Source organism: Cololabis saira, chromosome 16, assembly GCF_033807715.1.
Source record: "Cololabis saira isolate AMF1-May2022 chromosome 16, fColSai1.1, whole genome shotgun sequence".
NCBI lineage: Eukaryota > Metazoa > Chordata > Actinopteri > Beloniformes > Belonidae > Cololabis > Cololabis saira.
Window position 1 is genome coordinate 6879738 of NC_084602.1, and position 22521 is coordinate 6902258.

Genomic DNA, 22521 nt, shown 5'->3' on the forward strand with positions numbered 1-22521 from the left:
AATGCAAACCATGAAACATCAAATTTATCGCCAGGCCTGCCTTGCATGCAAAATTTGGTGACTTTTGGGGAACTATCAAATATGGACCAATCAGATGAAGGGGGTGCACTTTTTGGCGTCGAGTGTTGCCACGGTAACAGTTTTGAATGAGAAAAGTAATGCGCGTCGTCGCAAGATGGAGACGCATATTTTGATGTTAAAAAAAAACACAAAAATTTCTGACAATAAACTTTGCATTGTGCTGGGATCGAACCCGCGATCTCTCAGATGAAAGACGGTGACGTTACCCCTGAGCCAGGAATCCGCTTGGCCGTTTTCTGACTGACTGATTGAGGACAGACCAACATAGCGATAAAATCTCAGTCCCGAATTGTTTTTCCGTAATTTTTAAAATATTTGTAAGATATAAATATTAGTATAACCCCACTATTTGTGCTTTTGTGAATAGCATGTTCACATAACATTGTGAAGGTTCTAACCGGGCTGAGCACGGGTCTATTTCTGACGTCACCATATTACAGGCAGCTGATTGGTCGGGGAGCGGGGCCGTCACCTACTCGCCACTGATTGGTCGGGGGGCGGGGCCGTCACCTACTCGCCACTGATTGGTCGGGGGGCGGGGCCGTCATCACCCTACTCGCCACTGATTGGTCGGGGGGCGGGGCCGTCATCACCCTACTCGCCACTGATTGGTCGGGGGGCGGGGCCGTCATCACCCTACTCGCCACTGATTGGTCGGGGGGCGGGGCCGTCATCACCCTACTCGCCACTGATTGGTCGGGGGGCGGGGCCGGCAGACGTTTGAATCAGGAAGCGGGACTCTCTATGTCAAACCATTCCAAAGTTATAGCAGAAAATCGGGACAACCAATCAGAAGAAGGGGCGGGGCTAATTAAGCCCAACGAAGCTTAAGAACTCATTACAGAGTCCCATGACACCAACCACGACTTCCTATGTCAAACCATTCAAAAGTTATGGCAGATAAAAGTTTTCTAGGGGGCGCTGTTGAGCCGTTAGGCCACGCCCATTAATGCAAACCATGAAATATCAAAGTTATCACCAAGTCTGGCTTGCATGCAAAATTTGGTGACTTTTGGAGAACTATCAAATATGGACCAATCACATGAAGGGGGGGCGCGCCTTTTGGCGTCTAGCGTCGCCACGGTAACACTTTTGAAAGAGAAAAGTAATGCGTGGTGTCGCAGGATGGAGACGCACATTTTGATGTATAACACACCTGGGTGCACATTACGGTTCGGGCTGAATTAACTGCCGAAGGAATGGCATAAATTTCGCCAAAATGACACAATTTATTCAAAATGGCCGACATCCTGTTGGGTTTCGGCCATGGCTCCAAGAGACTTTTCTTTAAGTTGTGCCATGATACAGGTGTGTAGCGATTTTCGTGCATGTACGTCAAACCGTATTGTGGGGCTTGAGGCACAAAGTTTTCCGGGGGGCGCTGTTGAGCCATTTTGCCACGCCCATTAATGCAAACCATGAAATATCAAATTTATCGCCAGGCCTGGCTTGCATGCCAAATTTGGTGCCTTTTGGGGAACTATCAAATATGGACCAATCAGATGAAGGGGGGGTGCGCTTGTTGGCGTCTAGCGTCGCCACGGTAACACTTTTCAAAGAGAAAAGTAATGCGTGTAGTCGCAGGATGTATACGCACATTTTGATGTATAACACACCTGGGTTCACGATACGGTTCGGGCTGAATTAATTCTCGAAGGAATGGCATATATTGCTCCAAAATTACGCGATTAATTCAGAATGTTCAAAATGGCCGACTTCCTGTTCGGTTTCGGCCATGGCGCCAGGAGACTTTTCTTTTAGTTGCGACATGATACAGGAGTGTACCGATTTTCGTTCAGGTACGTCAAACCGTATTATGGGGCTTGAGGCGCAAAGTTTTTTCTGTCTGAAGCAACGAGATGAAGGGTGGGCGCGCTTTTTGGCGTCTAGCGTCGCCACGGTAACGCTTTTGAAAGAGAAAAGTAATGCGTGTGGTCGCAGGATGGAGACGCACATTTTGATGTATAACACACCTGGGGGCACGTTACGGTTCGGGCTGAATTAATTTTCGAAGGAATGGCATAAATTTCGCCAAAATGACACGATTAATTCAAAATGGCCGACTTCCTGTTCGGTTTCGGCCATGTCGCCAAGAGACTTTTGTTTAAGTTGTCCCATGATACAGGTGTGTACCGATTTTCGTGCATGTACGTCAAACCGTATCGTGGGGCTTGAGGCACAAAGTTTTCAAGGGGGCGCTGTTGAGCCATTTTAACACGCCCATTAATGCAAACCATTAAATATCAAATTTTTCGCCAGGCCTGACTTGGGTGCAAAATTTGGTGACTTTTTGGGCATGTTAAGGGGGGCAAAAAGGCCATCACTTTGTCAGAAGAAAAATAATAATAATAATTAAAGCTGCAAGCAGCGATGAACGGGCCCTCGCACTCACGGCCACCGCCCCCCATAAGCATATCAGAAATGACACCACCCACGACTACCTATGTCAAACCATTCAAAAGTTATAGCAGAAAAAAGGGACAACCAATCAGAAGAAGGGGCGGGGCTAATTAAGGCCAACGAAGCTCAAGGACTCCATACAGAATCTGATGACACCACCCACGACTCTCTATGTCAAACCATTCAAAAGTTATAGCAGAAAATCGGGAAAACCAATCAGAAGAAGGGGCGGGGCTAATTAAGGCCAACGAAGCTCAAAGACTCCATACAGAGTCCCATGACACCACCCACAACTTCCTATGTCAAACCATTCAAAAGTTATGGCAGAGAAAAGTATTCTAGGGGGCGCTGTTGAGCCGTTAGGCCACGCCCATTAATGCAAACCATGAAATATCTAATTTATCGCCAAGTCTGTCTTGCATGCCAAATTTGGTGACTTTTGGAGAACTATCAAATATGGACCAATCAGATTTCAAAATGGCCGACTTCCTGTTCGGTTTCGGCCATGGCTCCAAGAGACTTTTCTTTAAGTTGTGCCATGATACAGGTGTGTAGCGATTTTCGTGCATGTACGTCAAACCGTATTGTAGGGCTTGAGGCACAAAGTTTTCCGGGGGGCGCTGTTGAGCCATTTTCCCACGCCCATTAATGCAAACCATGAAATATCAAATTTATCGCCAGGCCTGGCTTGCGTGCCAATTTTGGTGCCTTTTGGGGAACTATCAAATATGGACCAATCAGATGAAGGGGGGGCGTGCTTTTTGGCGTCTAGCGTCGCCACGGTAACACTTTTGAAAGAGAAAAGTAATGCGTGTAGTCGCAGGATGGAGACGCACATTTTGATGTATAACACATCTGGGTTCACGATACGGTTCGGGCCGTATTAATTCTCGAAGGAATGGCATATATTGCTCCAAAATTACGTGATTAATTCAGAATGTTCAAAATGGCCGACTTCCTGTACGGTTTCGGCCATGGCGCCAAGAGACTTTTCTTTTAGTTAAGACATGATACAGGAGTGTACCGATTTTCGTTCATGTACGTCACACCGTATTCTGGGGCTTGAGGCGCAAAGTTTTTTCGGTCTGAACCAACCAGATGAAGGGTGGGCACGCTTTTTGGCGTCTAGCGTCGCCACGGTAACGCTTTTGAAAGAGAAAAGTAATGCGTGTTGTCGCAGGATGAAGACGCACATTTTGATGTATAACACACTTGGGGGCACGTTATGGTTTGGGCCGTATTAACTGCCGAAGGAATGGCATAAATTGCGCCAAAGTGACACGATTAATTCAAAATGGCCGACTTCCTGTTCGGTTTCTCGACATGACGCCCAGAGACTTTTCTTTAAGTTGTCCCATGATACAGGTGTGTACCGATTTTCGTGCATGTACGACAAACCGCATTGTGGGGCTTGAGGCACAAAGTTTTCAAGGGGGCGCTGTTGAGCCATTTTACCACGCCCATTAATGCAAACCCTTAAATATCAAATTTTTCGCCAGGCCTGACTTGCATGCAAAATTTGGTGACTTTTTGGGCACGTTTAGGGGGGCAAAAAGGCCTTCCTTTTGTCAGAACAATAAGAAGAAGAAGAATAATTCCTGCAATTACAATAGGGCCTTCGCACTGCAAGTGCTCGGGCCCTAATAATAATAAAAATTCCTGCAAATACAATAGGGCCTTCGCACTGCAAGTGCTCGGGCCCTAATAATAAAGCTGCAAGCAGCGATGAACGGGCCCTCGCACTCACGTCCACCGCCCCCCATAAGCATATCAGAAATGACACCACCCACGACTCTCTATGTCAAACCATTCAAAAGTTATGGCAGAAAATCGGGACAACCAATCAGAAGAAGGGGCGGGGCTAATTCAGGCCAATGAAGGTCAAGGACTCAATACCGAGTCCCATGACACCACCCACGACCCTTTATGTCAAACCATTCAAAAGTTATGGCAGATAAAAGTATTCTAGGGGGCGCTGTTGAGCCGTTAGGCAACGCCCATTAATGCAAACCATGAAATATCAAATGTATCGCCAGGCCTGGCTTGCATGCAAAATTTGGTGACTTTGGGAGAACTATCAAATATGGACCAATCAGATGAAGGAGACGAGCGCTTTTTCGCGTCTAGCGTCGCCACGGTAACACTTTTGAAAGAGAGAAGTAATGTGCGTCGTCACAGGACAGAGACGAACATTTTGATGTAAAAAAAACACAAAAATTGCTTACAAAAATTTCGGCATATTGCCAGGCTTGAACTCCCAACCTCTGGCACCAAAGACCGCAATAATCTGGCTGAGCTAAGTCTCAGCTATTCCTTTCATTTGACCTACTGGCTTAGGACAGACCAACATAGTGATAAAATGTCTGGAACTTTTTTTTCCAAATTTTTTAAATATTTGTAAGTTATAAATATTAGTAAAACCCTACTATTTTAATTATTACTTTTTCTGTAACCATTCTGCCAAGGTTGTAACCGGGCTGAGCCGGGAATATTTCTGAGGTCACCACATTACAGGGAACTGATTGGTCGGGGGGCGGGGCCGTCATCACCCTACTCGCCACTGATTGGTCGGGGGGCGGGGCCGTCATCACCATACTCGCCACTGATTGGTCGGGGGCGGGGCCGTCATCACCCTACTCGCCACTGATTGGTCGGGGGGCGGGGCCGTCATCACCCTACTCGCCACTGATTGGTCGGGGGGCGGGGCCGTCATCACCCTACTCGCCACTGATTGGTCGGGGGGCGGGCCGTCATCACCCTACTCGCCACTGATTGGTCGGGGGGCGGGGCCAGCAGACGTTTGAATCAGGAAGCGGGACTCTCTATGTCAAACCATTCCAAAGTTATAGCAGAAAATCGGGACAACCAATCAGAAGAAGGGGCGGGGCTAATTAAGGCCAACTAAGCTTAAGGACTCATTACAGAATCCCATGACACCACCCACGACTTCCTATGTCAAACCATTCAAAAGTTATGGCAGATAAAAGTATTCTAGGGGGGGCTGTTGAGCCGTTAGGCCACGCCCATTAATGCAAACCAAGAAATATCAAATTTATCGCCAAGTCTGTCTTGCATGCAAAATTTGGTGACTTTTGGAGAACTATCAAATATGGACCAATCACATGAAGGGGGGGGGCGCGCCTTTTGGCGTCTAGCGTCGCCACGGTAACACTTTTGAAAGAGAAAAGTAATGCGTGGTGTCGCAGGATGTAGACGCACATTTTGATGTATAACACACCTGGGTGCACATTACGGTTCGGGCTGAATTAACTGCCGAAGGAATGGCATAAATTTCGCCAAAATTACACAATTTATTCAAAATGGCCGACATCCTGTTCGGTTTCGGCCATGGCTCCAAGAGACTTTTCTTTAAGTTGTGCCATGATACAGGTGTGTAGCGATTCTCGTGCATGTACGTCAAACCGTATTGTGGGGCTTGAGGCACAAAGTTTTCCGGGGGGCGCTGTTGAGCCATTTTGCCACGCCCATTAATGCAAACCATGAAATATCAAATTTATCTCCAGGCCTGGCTTGCGTGCCAAATTTGGTGCCTTTTGGGGAACTATCAAATATGGACCAATCAGATGAAGGGGGGGTGCGCTTGTTGGTGTCTAGCGTCGCCACGGTAACACTTTTCAAAGAGAAAAGTAATGCGTGTAGTCGCAGGATGGAGACGCACATTTTGATGTATAACACATCTGGGTTCACGATACGGTTCGGGCTGAATTAACCCTCGAAGGAATGGCATATATTGCTCCAAAATTACGCAATTAATTCAGAATGTTCAAAATGGCCGACTTCCTGTTCGGTTTCGGCCATGGCGCCAAGAGACTTTTCTTTTAGTTGCGACATAATACAGGAGTGTACCGATTTTCGTTCATGTACGTCAAACCGTATTATGGGGCTTGAGGCACAAAGTTTTTTCTGTCGAACCAATCAGATGAAGGGTGGGCGCGCTTTTTGGCGTCTAGCGCCCCCACGGTAACGCTTTTGAAAGAGAAAAGTAATGCGTGTTGTCGCAGGATGGAGACGCACATTTTGATGTATAACACACTTGGGGGCATGTTACGGTTCGGGCTGAATTAACTTTCGAAGGAATGGCATAAATTTCGCCAAAATGACACGACTAATTCAAAATGGCCGACTTCCTGTTCGGTTTCGGGCATGACGCCAAGAGACTTTTCTTTCAGTTGCGCCATGATACAGGTGTGTACCGATTTTCGTGCATGTACGTCAAACCGTATCGTGGGGCTTGAGGCACAAAGTTTTCAAGGGGGCGCTGTTGAGCCATTTTGCCACGCCCATTAATGGAAACCATTAAATATCAAATTTTTCGCCAGGCCTGACTAGGGTGCAAAATTTGGTGACTTTTTGGGCATGTTAAGGGGGGCAAAAAGGCCTTCACTTTGTCAGGAAAATAATAATAATAATAATAATTAAAGCTGCAAGCAGCGATGAACGGGCCCTCGCACTCACGGCCACCGCCCCCCATAAGCATATCAGTAAAGACACCACTCACGACTTCCTATGTCAAACCATTCCAAAGTTATTGCAGAAAATCGGGACATCCAATCAGAAGAAGGGGCGGGGCTAATTCAGGCCAATGAAGGTCAAGGACTCCATAAAGAATCTGATGACACAACCCAGGTCTCTCTATGTCAAACCATTCCAATGTTATAGCAGAAAATCGGGACAACCAATCAGAAGAAGGGGCGGGGCTAATTAAGGCCAACGAAGCTTAAGAACTCATTACAGAGTCCCATGACACCACCCACGACTTCCTATGTCAAACCATTCAAAAGTTATGGCAGATAAAAGTATTCTAGGGGGCGCTGTTGAGCCGTTAGGCCACGCCCATTAATGCAAACCATGAAATATCAAATTTATCGCCAAGTCTGGCTTGCATGCAAAATTTGGTGACTTTTGGAGAACTATCAAATATGGACCAATCACATGAAGGGGGGGCGCGCCTTTTGGCGTCTAGCGTCGCCACGGTAACACTTTTGAAAGAGAAAAGTAATGCGCGTCGTCGCAGGATGGAGATGCACATTTTGAGGTATAACACACCTGGGTGCACATTATGGTTCGGGCCGTATTAATTGCCGAAGGAATGGCATAAATTGCGCCAAAATTACACAATTAATTCAAAATGGCTGACTTCCTGTTCGGTTTCGGCCATGGCTCCAAGAGACTTTTCTTTAAGTTTTGCCATGATACAGGTGTGTAGCGATTTTCGTTCATGTACGTCAAACCGTATTGTGGGGCTTGAGGCACAAAGTTTTCCGGGGGGCGCTGTTGAGCTGTTTTGCCACGCCCATTCATGCAAACCATGAAATATCAAATGTATCGCCAGGCCTGGCTTGCATGCAAAATTTGGTGACTTTTGGGGAACTATCAAATATGGACCAATCAGATGAAGGGGGGGGCGCGGTTTTTGGCATCCAGCGTCGCCACGGTAACACTTTTGAAAGAGAAAAGTAATGCGTGTAGTCACAGGATGGAGACGCACATTTTGATGTATAACACTTCTGGGTTCACGATACGGTTCGGGCCGTATTAATTCTCGAAGGAATGGCATATATTGCTCCAAAATTACGCGATTAATTCAGAATGTTCAAAATGGCCGACTTCCTGTTCGGTTTCGGCCATGGCACCAAGAGACTTTTCTTTAAGTTGCGACATGATACAGGTGTGTACCGATTTTCGTTCATGTACGTCAAACCGTATTGTGGGGCTTGAGGCGCAAAGTTTTTTCTATCTGAACTGATCAGATGAAGGGTGGACGCACTTTTTGGCGTCTAGCGTCGCCACGGTAACGCTTTTGAAAGAGAAAAGTAATGCGCGTAGTCGCAGGATGGAGACGCACATTTTGATGTATAACACACCTGGGTGCACGTTACGGTTTGGGCCGTATTAACTGCCGAAGGAAGGCATCAATTTCGCCAAAATGACGCGATTAATTCAAAATGGCTGACTTCCTGTTCGGTTTCTCGACATGACGCCCAGACACTTTTCTTTAAGTTGTGCCATGATACAGGTGTGTACCGATTTTCGTGCATGTACGACAAACCGCATTGTGGGGCTTGAGGCACAAAGTTTTCAAGGGGGCGCTGTTGAGCCATTTTGCCACACCCATTAATGCAAACCATTAAATATCAAATTTTTCGCCAGACCTGGCTTGCATGCAAAATTTGGTGACTTTTTGGGCACGTTTAGGGGGGCAAAAAGGCCTTCCTTTTGTCAGAACAATAAGAAGAAGAAGAAGAAGAATAATTCCTGCAATTACAATAGGGCCTTCGCACTGCAAGTGCTCGGGCCCTAATAATAATAAAAATTCCTGCAAATACAATAGGGCCTTCGCACTGCAAGTGCTCGGGCCCTAATAAAAGTTTTATCGGAGGAGGCGAAAAAAAGAAAGCGGGAGAGTAACAAGCTAAATGCCCAGACAAGAATAAACATTGGCCCGGCGTTCACTCGCTGACAAAACCAGAGCGTATGAGTTTGTAGGGCGCATTATCTGGCTGAAACAGGACAGGGGGGCGGGGGCGACTTCACTAATAAAACCAAGTTGAATTAAGTGATTTTCAACATCGTCATATTATATTGTTTAGCCAAATATAGATACATTACCTCTTCACTATCCATCCTGCAAACGACCGCTGAAAACAGAAAAGTATTTTTGAAAGTCCGTCCGACTTCTTTCATTCACTGTCAAAACAAATGCAGTGACGGGGACAGGATCTTTCCGGCAGTACGCGCTGGTGCTTATGGGAAATGTAGTGTTCTTTCTGGTAAAGCACTACCGCTTTTGTCCAAAGGAGCCGGCAAACTCAACAAAAGCTGAAAGTTACATTGTGCTGCTTTAAGCACTTTGCGTTGCTCGTGTATGCAAAGCGCTATATAAATAAAGTTTGATTTGTGAGCTGTGTGTTTGGAAGGGGCCACATGTGTCGGATCGGCGAGAGGCAGCGTTTCATGTCTCGGCTGGGAATTAAAAATATAAAGCTAAACGGACGCAGGCAGGCAGTTATCTGTATGCAGGCAGGGATGGTGGGTTTTTATATCACATCTTGTGTTGAAGGAAGCCCATGAATATTGGAATAGGCACGCAGCACCAGATCTGGACAGTATTTACAGGGAGAAACTCGTATCCACATGTGGATGAGTTGCTGATAAACAGCAGATAATGGTGTTTGGGAGTCAGGTGTGTCAGACAGCCTATAGCGACAAGAGTGCACTGCTGACACAAATCTCTTCCCCCAGCATTCCTCTTGATATCAGTGGCTCTGCATGCTATATACACACACAGGATTGTCTTGAAATTGTGCACAGTGGGGGATTTCATGCGGGGATGGGGTCCCATTTGTGGCTGCAGATCAGTATGTGCATCTTGGCAGAGAATAAAATTGGTGTTTCTTCTAAGGATGTTGCTGACACAAACAAAAACAGTAATAACAAAGCTGCTGTTATCCATGTTTTGGAAAATTGCCTGTGTTCAACAGTATTTGTCGGGGCTTCTGGTGTGTAATGCTGTTTTCCCCGTCTCTCTCCTTTTGTCAACAGTCTGTCCCAAAACCCATTGCCCTTGAGCCTTGCTTTGGCAACAAAGCCGCTGTGCTCTCCATCTTTGTTCGGTTACCCAGGGGATCCGGAGGCATCCCTCCTCCAGGACAGTCTGGTAAGAAGCAGCTACTTATTTTCCCCTTTTTTTTGTCTTTGAGTCTTCCTCACTTCCTTTAACACCATCTTTGTTTGATCTGACTTACTGCCTCTCATCTCCAGCCTGGTTAAACGGCAGTGTGACAGTTTTGAGGCTTTCGACCTTTCTAGCAAGTTTGACTTCCTTTTTCTTTTATTTTCCTTTATTCGCTATGATTCAGATTCCAGTACACGCATGCACAATGTAGTAACCACAAAATGTCACTGTGATGTGGTGATTTTAATGAACTTTGTAGAGAGCATTTATCCTGGTAACGTGTGAAAATTAATTGAAATTTAGGAGCTCCAAACCTTGAGCTTTTTTCCCCTGTTGTTCTGGCAATTAAACTGTTCAAAACCTATTAATTTACCTTTCAATCATGACAGCCCGTCAGCCGGTTGACTATTTATACTTGTTATTCATCTTGCTAAAAAGAACAAGTCCAACACCGGCAGCAAAACATCCAGCGGGGGAGGCAGGGAGAATCCTGGGAGAGTTTATGGGGTGGGGGTGTTTTATTCATTTATTAATACCTGAAAAGAAAATAGATTATTGCAGTGAAAATAATTAAAAACAGACGAAACGAAAGAAGTAATTGCAATGTCACAAAGATTCATTGTAGAGGGGTGTAGCAGGGTTGTCTGATGGTTACAGAGGGGGGGTGGGCCTGAAGGAACCGGGTTCAAGTCCCCGAGCTGAACCACGGTGGGCCCTTGAGCAAGGCCCTAAACCCCCAACTGCTCCCTGGACGACAAAGAAATAGAATAATTATTTAGTAGCACCTTTCATGGAACCCAAGGACACTTTACAACAAACAGATAAAACAACAATGGATACAATCAGCATATAGTATGGGCGTTTTATTATTTTACCTCTTTTCTTATCATTTGATTTCATTTAATTTGTTATTTAAGCGTACTCTTAAATTAAATACTCATGATTTTTGAAAACTGCGCATGTTATGGATAAGCCCTGAATGCAGGAATTGTGACGTAGAATGGTCAAATTGGTTTAATTCACCGCTCGAATCAGCACAGATTACTTTGTAATACCGTATTTGACCTGGTCTTTGTACGTTTTGACCGTATAGAAACGTAATTCTTGCCATTGTAAGAATGAGATGTACGTGTTGTACTCTACTGCCCTTACTGTTTAACAACTTGTGCTTTTTATTATTTTACCTCTTTTCTTATCATTTTATTTCATTTTATTTGTTATTTACTGTTGAATTGTGTCTTGCCGCTTTTAATGTTGATGTAAAGCTTAGTTTAGTTTAGTTTAGTTTTAGTTTTAGCACATAAAATAAAAATAACATCACATAAATAAGTGCAGTTAAAAGAAACTGTGCAGGGAGGAGCGAGCAAGCCAATAGGTATGAGGAGCCCCACCTAATAACATTTAACAATATAGTTATGAGGATACAAAATCATAAAATAAAAAAAAATACATCATACAAATTGCATGCCGAACATGAATGAAAATAAAAATTACTGTTGGCTTATAAAGACATGATCATGAAAATATGAATATTATGCTGAACAAGTGGCAACACAGAATATGAAGTACAAAAGAAACATTAACAGTGGGAAAAGCAAGAGCTTTCTTGGCTACACTGTTGAATTAAATGTTCTCTTGAGCGACTTTTGAAGATGGATAGGGACCTACAAGCACTTTGAATTACCTTGTGTTGAATTGTGCTGTACAAATAAACTTGCCTTGCCTATAGTAAAAAATGAAGGACAGTGTATTTGGACCTATAGTGAGTAGACGGTCTTAAACAGGTGAGTCTGGAGTCGGGATTTGAAGATGGGAAGAGCGTCAGTATTTCGGGAGTTCCAGAGTTTTGCAACGGAGCGGCTGCAGGCTCTGCTGTCCGTGGTGCTGGAGCGGGCAGAGGGGACAGTGGGGGGGCTGGAGGAGGAGGAGGAGGAGGAGGAGTGAGTGGCCATCTGAAGGAGGTCAGACGGATAAAGTGGGGCGAGGTTATGGATGGCCTTGAAGGTGAGCAGGGGGAGTTTGTAATTAATTCTTTGGCAGACTGGGAGCCAGTGGAGCTGCTGCAGGATGGGGGTGATGTGGAGGAATGATGGGATTCTTGTTACGATCCGGGCAGCAGAGTTATGGACCAGTTGGAGTTTGTAGAGGGACGTCTGGGGAAAGCCAAAGAGGAGTGTATGTTGTTGATATAGGAATGGAATGACAGTGTGCCATCGAGGATGACACCCAGACTCTTAGCCTGAGGGGAGGGGCAGACTGAGGAGCTTTGGATACTGATGATTTCGTGCCAATGAAGAGGAGCTGAATTTTTTCACTGTTTTAATTTCAAGGAATTTCTTAGGTGAACCAGGATTGCATTTCACACAAGCAGGGGGTGAGGGAGGTGTGTGGGAGTATGATGTCTGGTTTACTGGAAATGTAGAGCTGGATGTCATTGGCAAAGCAATGGAAATGGATATAGACTTGAAGATCCACCAAGTGGTGAAAGCAGCACACCAAAACATATCAATGCAAGACAGGCTCAGTAAAAAATATCCATCTTTTATTGTAAACGCTGACGCGTTTCGGCGGGGCCTTCTTCAGAGAAGTTTCATTTGTAACTTTTTCTGCTTTCACCACTTGGTGGATCTTCAAGTTTAGTTCCTTTTAAGTCCAGCACCCACTGTCTACTTTTTTGGCAGCAATCAGAGGAAGCGCAGCTGTCTTCTTCTACCTTGAAAATGGATATAGAATTAGCAAAAAATATTGCAGAGGGGGATGAAGAGAAGGTGTCCCAGAACAGAGCCCTGTGGCACACCGGTAGTGACTGGGGAGGGGTCGGATCTGAAAGATTGAAGCTATTAATACGGCTGTGAAATAAGAATGAAACCAGTGGAGGGGGGTATGGGTGATGCTAATGGATGTATTGAGGAGGATGGAGTGTGAAATGGTGTCAGACGCCACACTGAGGTCAAGGAGGATGAGGATGGAGAGTAGCCCAGAGTCGGCTGTAGTGAGGAGATCGTGATTTTCAGGAGGGTTGTTTCAGTTCTCTGAGGGGAGCAGAAACCAGACTGGAAAGGCTCATAAAGGGAGTTCAGAGTTAGGTGAAAGTGTAAATGGGTGGCAACCCTTTTTTTTCTAGGGTTTCCAGAGATGAAGGGTAGGTTAGCGATGGGCCGAGGTTATTGTGGTTGTTGGTCTGAGCCGGCAATTCCAGTGGTGAGTGAAGAGTGGATGATGGCAGAAATGAATGGGAGCAGGGAGGGGAGGCGGGATTTGACCCCAGTTGTAGGTAAGGGATTGAGCTGACATGTGGAGGGCTTGTATTTCCTGACGGGGTTGGAGATTTCGGTCTAAACAGGGAGTACAAAGCTTGAAAAAGGCTGGGATTGGTTCAGGTGGAGAAAGGCAGTAGATCTAAGTAGATGTTGTTAATTCTGCCATTGAAAAACAGCATTAACGAACTCCAGGAGTCAATTGAGTACATATGGAGGGGTGGGGAGTCATGTGGCTGGAAGATATTGTCTGAGACTATTGAATATTGACAATATTGCAGTGTAAACCGAGTCTTGGTGTTGTCTTCACTGGAGCTCATCAGATGGGAATACCACTTGTATTTAGTTTTAGTAATTGAGTAGAGTGAAATATGGGGTTTGTGCATTTCTGGAGGATGTGTAGTATTGTTCATTATGTTAAGCAACTTATACGACAATCTTTTTTGCACAATCAGCTCCAGAACAGTCCTGTATCAGTGTGCCCAGTTTCTTTGAGTCACCGTCTCCAATTATGCTGCACTGCCAAATGACTGCAAATAAAATTCAATCTCCACCACAAACATGTACAATACAATAAACTTTATTGTACCCTTAGGGAAATCTCTGACTCATGCTGGGCACAGAGACTCTTCCAAATCACAACAGACATCCAAGAAAAAAGATACTCCATTACATTGCGCTCATCCAACAAAGACAACAGTACAAACAATACACTTTCACACAGCACAAGCAGCAACAATTAAAAAGCAATTTGCACAAAAATATTGCACATACCTAATAGAAACTATAGTGACGATTGCACACACATCCATCCAATTCCTTCAGCCGTACACAGTGTTTGATAGAAATAGGAATAAAGCTCTTTTACAGCAGTTTAATTTGCAGTCAGTGATGCTGTAATGCTTCAAGGCTGAGTAAAAGTTCCTACCCTCGGTAGAATACGGGTGACGGCTCAGCCAAAACCTCATGAATGGATTAATGTGTTGTGTTGGGGATTCGACCCCTGAGAAACTGGTGTAAATGTGAATATTGACCACTACAGCGTTCCGGTCAGACATCTGATTGTTCCACACGTTACTGTATTGAAGTTTGACATACAGATGACGGATGGTGACAGATTTGAACAAATGATTGAATGAATGAATGGATGAAAGAGTTTCTGCAATAAACAAAAGAAATTAATTACAAACCAGAAGTATTAGCAGTAGTAAGCCTTAACTAATGCAGCAATACACACACATTCACAGGAATATGGCTCACTAGCTAAATTACCTAGCTCAACGTTAGGCTATTATTCGAACAGCTAATTACACAACAAACACTTAATAACAGTAAATGCACTCAAGAGTAAGTACTAGTGATGCACCGATTGTTCGGTAACCGAAATTGTTCGGCTGAAAATGGCAAAAAAAACACATTCGGTGTTCGGTGGAATAAGTGGGAAAAAAACCAAACAATTAATAACGGCGTTGTAATATAAGGAAATAGACTGGCCGCTCTGTAACTGTTGCGCACCACATAAGTCGTTGGCCAACCAAAAATTAACCACATAAGAATTTTACCTAACATTCACCAGCAGGTGGAACCAAAACAACATAAATCAATCTATTACAGGTGCGTTTAGATGACGAAATCAAACAGATAAAAGAGCGTGGAGTGAAGTGGTGCGGTGCAAACATGTCAGCAGTGTGGAAGTATTTTAGAGTGGCAAAGAATAATACAAGAATGGCTGTTTGCAATGAATGTTCTGCTCAAATATCTAGAGGGGGCACATCTGCAAAGTCTTTCAGCACTACAAGTTTGATTTATCATTTGAAATGATAAAAAACCCTGAGCGCTTTAATGCATTTTTATTGTTTTAAGGCCTATGTTACAATGTTCAGTCAGTTAAGCCTAACATAAGCTCAAAGATGGCCAAAAAATTTATTTTGCTAATTTATTTATTTTAAGTTATTGTTCTCTGCTGGTATAATGTCTGCTGGAATATTTAAGAAATGCTGGGAAATTAAAAAAGGTTCAGTTTTTTATGTTCAACAAATGTTTTCTACCTTGTAATTTTGTAAAAGATTTTTTTCTTTTAAAAGCATGCCTAAATCAAATTTATTTGATTTATGCAATGGTGAAAAAATTGTCAAAATAAATGAAAGTGTTTATTATTATTTTCGGTTTCGGTTTCGGCCACAAATTTTCATTTCGGTGCATCACTAGTAAGTACAACGATAAACGGAACAGTTTTTCCACATAAATCCACATTACAGTACCAGGACTTTCATCGTCAATGACTCGATCTGACTGTACTGTCGGCGCTGCGTAACGTATACAATTTGCGCAACCGGAAGCGGAAACAGTTTGCGCCGTCAAATGACATTTCAAAATAAGAGCGTCTTAAACCTATCGTCTCTGTCCGTGAAGAATTCACAACAGTGTTGGAGATTCCTTCCTCCTCCTCACCTTCATAGCCCTGTGGGCCAGGCTGTCCAGTTTGGTCTAAGTTTCCTTACAAGGCTCCATGCCATCCCGGGCCCAACTCTTCACCATGACGTGATAGAATAAAAATACGATGGTCCGGTCAACAGCACTCATACTGAGCATATTTAGTTTTAACAGCTTTTAAAATAAGATGATTGTCATCTCACCACTAAACAAATGATCTCATTTCATGGTGACATTGAACTGAAGTAAGATTTTTGGACTATAAACCAAGAATAGAAGTATTTGTGTCCGAAGGAAACAGGGGAACCGACAACCCTGAGAAACGCCTGTTCTGATTGTTCTGCGGGCTGAGAATGTGTGACTTCGATTGGTACCTTTTAACTAAGAAGGCATCAACTCTCATCTCCTTCAGTGTTTTAAAATTGAAGCGAAAAGGCTCAAATAAAATCTGTGCATCTGCTTGGGGGTTTCTGAGTAAACGGTAAGATGGGTGATACTGTTGACAGCATCATCAGTTCCTCCTGGGCAGGTGGTGAACTGCAGTGGGTCGAGTGCCAAGTGGATCTCTGCCTTTAGGACACACGACATTTATTTTCGTATACTTCTTAAGTGCCTTAGAGAACAGTGCAGTAACACCACCACTGCCAGTAGATTCCTTTTTGGGTCAACTACAATCCTGCAACAGGGATGAGTTGAGAAGGCTTCCAGTACATTTTACATTCCTTTGAAAAGGTTCGATTTTCAGACATGAAGGGAAAAAAAACCCCAAAACATTCAATTCACCGGCTTTGTCCAGGTCACTTTCAGCAACAAGGCCCTTTTTCTTTGTGCTCGTACTAGTTGCCTTCATAGAGATCGAAAATATCCTGTCTAGCGTCTTTGTGGTGCCTCCTAGCATCAGGTAAGTTCCTGCTGTGCAACCTTAACACTTGCTCTATCATTATTTTTAAAAGCTCTCTTTTTCCAGTTAATACAGTCCCTAATGCTCTTCGGTATGACGTCTGTGATTGTTCCTGTGGCTTCACTCGTTTCCAGTTCGTGAAATAAGTCCCGGTCGTGCACAGATGGGATCCTTTCAGCGTTTCTTTGCTATCTCTGTCCCATATGGTCCCTGTCTTTACTTTGTGCCTTAATCCTTTTCAAAGCATTCCTGTAGGTTGGAATTAGCTGAATAGTATTATGGTCCAAGTTTGATAAGCGGGGCTTTGGTTTTTGCAGTGTATGCGGTTTTGATGTTTTCACAACATTTATGCAACTATCCCTACCCCTAACTATTCACTATCCCGTGTTATCACATGTTACTGGTACTGTTCGAAACCAGCGGATAGTTCCATTTAAACCATTTAGTCCTTTAACCTCCTAAAATAAAGATTGTGCATGCAGTCTGCTGTTTGGTTTGCAGCTGCTGCTGTGTGGAACTTGTACTGCACATGATCAGATTAGACAGCTCTGCATGGGCTGTGCATGCTGCTTCTCTCACCCTGTATTGTCTACACCAGCTGTCGTTAAAACCCCTCCATTCTTCCCTGTTTGGTTCTGTCCACTCGTACAAGAAAGAAATCTACAATCTCAACAAGAGAATTGGGATGATGCAGCCAGGTCTCCATGGCGCTTTTCCACTAGTACCTACTCAGCCCGACTCAACTCGCCTCGGTTTGGTTCTTTCCCACTAGGGGTCTAACGTGCCGAGTAGATACTTTTTCTGTATCTATTCTGCTGAGGTTCTAAGCAGCTGAGTCGGCTGTATCTGACATCATCACACTACAGGCCACCGATTGGTCGGGGAGTTGGAGTCAGACGTCTGAGTCAGGAGGAGGAAATCAGAGAAAGAGACTCTGACGGATTCTTGTTCATTTTATTCAACCAGCAATGGCAGCAAAAGTCTGTTTCATGATCCAACTCTGAGGGTCAGATGTTCATAAACCTGGTGCTGAGGAGAGAATTAAAAAGATCTAGACGGCGATAAGGAACGATCAGATCTACCAGGAGCTCTGTCTCTTCATAGCTGCTCACGGCTCCAGCTGACTTTTCAGCAGCGCTGAGACAAACTAACAAAAAAAAGCATCGCCGCTTGAAGCTTCTTTCACTCTCATATTAACTTGATATCGAACACAAGCCACAGACCCAGCAGCACATAGAGTGCCTTGCGAAAGTATTTGGCCCCCTTGAACTTTGTGACCTTTTGCCGGTCAGGCGTGCAAAATTATTCAGCCCATTCAGTTTTATATCTTTATATAAAACTGAATGGGCTGAATAATTTTGCAAGCCCACTTTTTCAGTTTTTTGAAAAAAAAATTTTTTTTTAAATATCCAATAAATTTCGTTCCACTTCATGATTGTGTCCCACTTGTTGTTGATTCTTCACAAAAATTATAGTTTTATATCTTTATGTTTGAAGCCTGAAATGTGGCAAAAGGTCACAAAGTTCAAGGGGGCCAAATACTTTCGCCAGTCACTGTATATCATCTCCTCCAGGTTCTACATCTTTAGTGTTGTTGTCTTCTTCCTTTAGATCACACAATCAAATACGTCACAGCAGCTTCACTCCAACCTCCTACTTCTGCTCCAGGTGCTGAATTGTAGTGGAAAAGAAACCAGGCCGAGTTGAGTCGAGCTGAGCTGAGTTGGTACTAGTGTAAAAGCACCAATAGACGCCATCAGGCCTGATTGTGTTGACTCACAGCAAACCTCGAGGTTGGCAGGGATCTCTTCGACCTTAGCGTCGGGCAGCGGAGGCTGAGACGCCGTGGCTCCTCCTCAGCCCCTCTACCGTGATCTCCTGCTTCCTGGGGATGCTGTTTCTCGTGCTGGGGAGACGGCAGCCGTTCACGCAGCAGCAGTTGGCGCCGCGGCCCCAGTGCGGAGTTGTTTGACACGTTCACAACAAGTCCCAAACCATCAGCGCTGGAAGGAGTCCTTGTACAAAGGTTGTCATGGCGTTCTGTCTGGTTGACACATTTCTCACTTGCAGCTCAGTCGTCACACGACACACTCCGAGACAATGAAATGAAATCATGTAATGGAGCTAGCAGCAGCAGAATCCGGGTCACCACCAGAACTGTGACATCTTCCTGCAAACACTGGAGATTAAAACGCTGTTCTGCTTGTTCAAACCCACACTCACCACCTTTGTCACATTGACGAGGAGGGGACTGTTTCTACACCTACTCACAGACTCCCAAACTGCTCCATAGTCAGAGGACACACGGTTTTGAGGTACTGGAACCAGACAACATGTCTTCCCCAGCGCTGGAACCTTCTCCTGGCTCAGGGTCACAGAGCTGCTGTAAAACCTGCAGGCCAGAGTCCACTCCCAGCATGGAGGTTAAAACAACAAGAACAGCTAGTTAAAACAAGGATATACGAGAAAGACTAAAAGGAATCAGCTAAAAGCCAGATTAAAAAGCTGAGTCTTGAGCTTTTAAAAGCATCAACAGTCTCTGCGGCCCTGAGTTTCTCCAGCAGGCTGTTCCACAGACGTGGGCCGTAGTAGTGAAGTGATGCCTCACCGTGGGTTATGGTTCTGACTTTGGAAATGATTAAAAGGCCGGAGGACCTCAGGGTCCGCCAGGGTTTATAGGGTAAAAGCAGATCAGACAGATAAGAAGGCCCTAGACTGTTAAGAGATTTAAAAACTAATAAGAGAATCTTAGAATCGATCCTGAAGCGCACGGGGAGCCAACGCAGTGATTCTAGAACTGCTGTAATGTGAGCCCGGCCGGGAGGAGGTCTGTGGAAGTGTGACGACGATGAGTCCAGAGAGGGTGTGACGTCTGAGGCTTGAAAGACATGTCCACGTCGTTGGTTCTGTCCAGACGTCCGTCAGTCCGAAGCCCTTTCTCCTTGGAGCCAGTGACTGCGTTTCCATACAGTCAATAACCCTTTTAAAACCCGAATATTGGCAATAACCCGAATTTGCACGACCATGTAAACACCAATAACCCCTTTGAATAACCCGAATTTGCTCATATTCGGGTTTTTAAAAACCCGAATACGAGCCCTGGGTTACTCCTTTTAAAACCCGAATATTGAGTCATGTAAACGCCTAACGGAATATCCCCATCAAACGGAACAGGAATTTGTTTTCTGAGCATGCTCTGTTCACAAGGAATCTTGGTCTTTTGAGTCCAGGAAGTTCTTATAAACACGGAGAAATGCAAGACCAGGAGGAGACTAATCACTTCATAAATGTAATGAAGGATATGAACATTTCTGCATTTGTAGACGGTAGAAAGTACCGGGATAGCGAGATTTAAAAGAAGGTGAGCGAAAAGTTGCGCGAAGCAGCATTTGTTTTGAATTTGGATACAGGAAGAAGAAGCGGAAATGACGGTCACGTTCTCCGTGCGTCGCTGGTTTGATCCAGATATCCCGAATGATTAATTACCATGTAAACAGGGATAACCCTGTTTGCTCATGCATGGAAACGGAATATTCCGAATGTTTCAGTAACCGGAATATTAGCAATAACCCAAATTTTGACTGCATGTAAACGTAGTCAGTGGTGCCGTCCCTGACCACAGACCCTGCAGGTTGTTCTGCTGGACCTTGCCCTCCAGCTGCTCCTTCTACACCTCCTTGTTCTTTATCAGCCCGACCTGACGCTGCAGCTTCCCGTCTCCCTCCCAGAAGGCCCTTTTCTTCCTGTTCGGCAACTTTTTTCGGGTCGGTGATGTTACAGGGCTTTTTAATAGGGAAGCACTTCACGGTCCTGGTGGGGACGGTGTCTCCACACATGACATCGTGACCCGTCACAAACCCAGTCACGGCATTGATGTCACCTCCATCTGGCTCAGAGAGACATCCCTCTCTGCAGCGCAGGAGCACTGATGCACAGTTACACCAGCTTCCTGTGACCAGGTTGGTGCTGAGTAAGAGATGCTCATTGTAGAACTTTCCAGCAGGTAAAATTATTGTTCCATATATATCTTATTAAGTGATGGATTGAGTTAAGATTGTGTTCTTGAATAATAGGATAATTTTCTTAATTATTGGTCTGTGCAGGTGTGGTAGTGAGTATTCCATGGTAATAAGTATACGTACATTCCCTGTTATAAGTACTACCTCATTTCATATGCAAATTTTTTTTATTTTATATATGTTTATATTACTGTATATATTTAACAAAGCCATGAGGATGATCACTGAATTATCAGTCTTTTTACTTTAAGATTTGTTAAAGTTATTATTACGTCTGATTTCCAAGATCTGTAAGGAAAGAAAGCACGGGTATATAAGAGATGTCATTTTAGTTTATTTTCATTCTACTAGTGCTGCACCGATTGTTCGGTACCCGAAATTGTTAGGCCGAAATTGGCAAAAAAAACACTTTTGGTGTTCGGTGGAATAAGTTGGAAAAAAAACTAACAATTAATAACGGCGTTGTAAATCGTTGGCCAACCAAAAAGTAACCACATAAGAATTTTACCTAATAGACTGGCCGCTCCCGTAACGGTTGCGCACCACAAACATAAATCGTTGGCCAACCAAAAAGTAACCACATAAGACTTTTACCTAACATTCAACAGGAGGTGGAACCAAAACAACATAATGCTGGGAAATTAAAAAACGTTCAGTTTTTTTATGTTCAATAAATATTTTCTACCTTGTAATTTTGTAAAAGATTTTTTTCTTTGAAAAGCATGCCTAAATCAAATTTATTTGATTCATGCAATGGTGAAAATAAATGAAAAACTGCGAAGAACCATGTTCGGTATTGTTCGGTATTCGGCCAAGTGTTTATTATTATTTTCAGTTTCGGTTTCGGCCACAAATTTTCATTTCGGTGCATCACTACATTCTACCGATCCACAGGACTGGTATGCCTTGTTGTTGAGTGACTGTAAATTACAGTTTACAACCCAACTGTCTAACACTCAGGCTGGTGTAGCTGCAGCAGGCAGACTAACCAGTGTGTGAAGGTTTGTGTGTGTGTGGAAAATGAACTTCATAAAGTGACACAAGTTGTATCCGCCGTACTTTTCCTGACAACCCTTCCAGTGGGGAGTTTATTAAGCCATAGTAGGTAGCTTGATAAAAAAACTGGAGAATAACTGGATTATGTTGTTTCTCTGACTCGAGGATGGGCACAGGGGATGTAAACGTCTCTAACATAAAAAAAAAAGTTGACAAACTGATTATTTTGTTGCACTATTGAGTTCTGGAGGCAAACCTTGACTAATATGAAAAACAAACTGAAAGAGAGCAGTTCTTCCAGTTTAGACAACTATTTAACTGTTTTTTTAGCCAGCATGAAATAACCAAACTAACTCATAGGAGTCAGGTGTTGCTGCGTCCAGGGATTAATTAGGTATTTCTGAATTGAATTGAATTGTCTTAACCTCATTTCTGCCCTGTTTTTTCTTTGGTTCCTGCTTTCTTCCTGCATCTGCTGGAACAAAGGCTGCAGCCTGATTGCATCCTCCTGCATCATCTCTCTGTGTCTGTGCTGGGACTTACAGCTGTTTAATACACTTCCTTCTGTCTCCTCTTTCCTTTGTTTGGGAGCTCTGTCTTCAAACTATCACTTATAGTATTTTTCTTCATTTGCATGTTCTTTTTGAACACATTCACTGAGAGAAAAATCCTTTACTTTCTTTTCTCCTCTTTTTCTGCCCCTCTTTACTCGTAGATATATCTCTTTTTCCCTTTCTT

At 44.0% G+C, this 22521-nt stretch overlaps 1 protein-coding gene across 1 annotated transcript in view; it reads left to right on the forward strand.

The window, feature by feature from the left end:
* The window catches only part of atrn (attractin), a 209928-nt gene that overhangs the window by 180450 nt on the left and 6957 nt on the right, over positions 1-22521 (forward strand). Inside the window, exon 28 of the mRNA XM_061744197.1 lies at positions 10045-10159. Coding sequence (XP_061600181.1) covers positions 10045-10159 — 115 coding nt within the window. The remainder of the gene's footprint in view (positions 1-10044; positions 10160-22521) is intronic.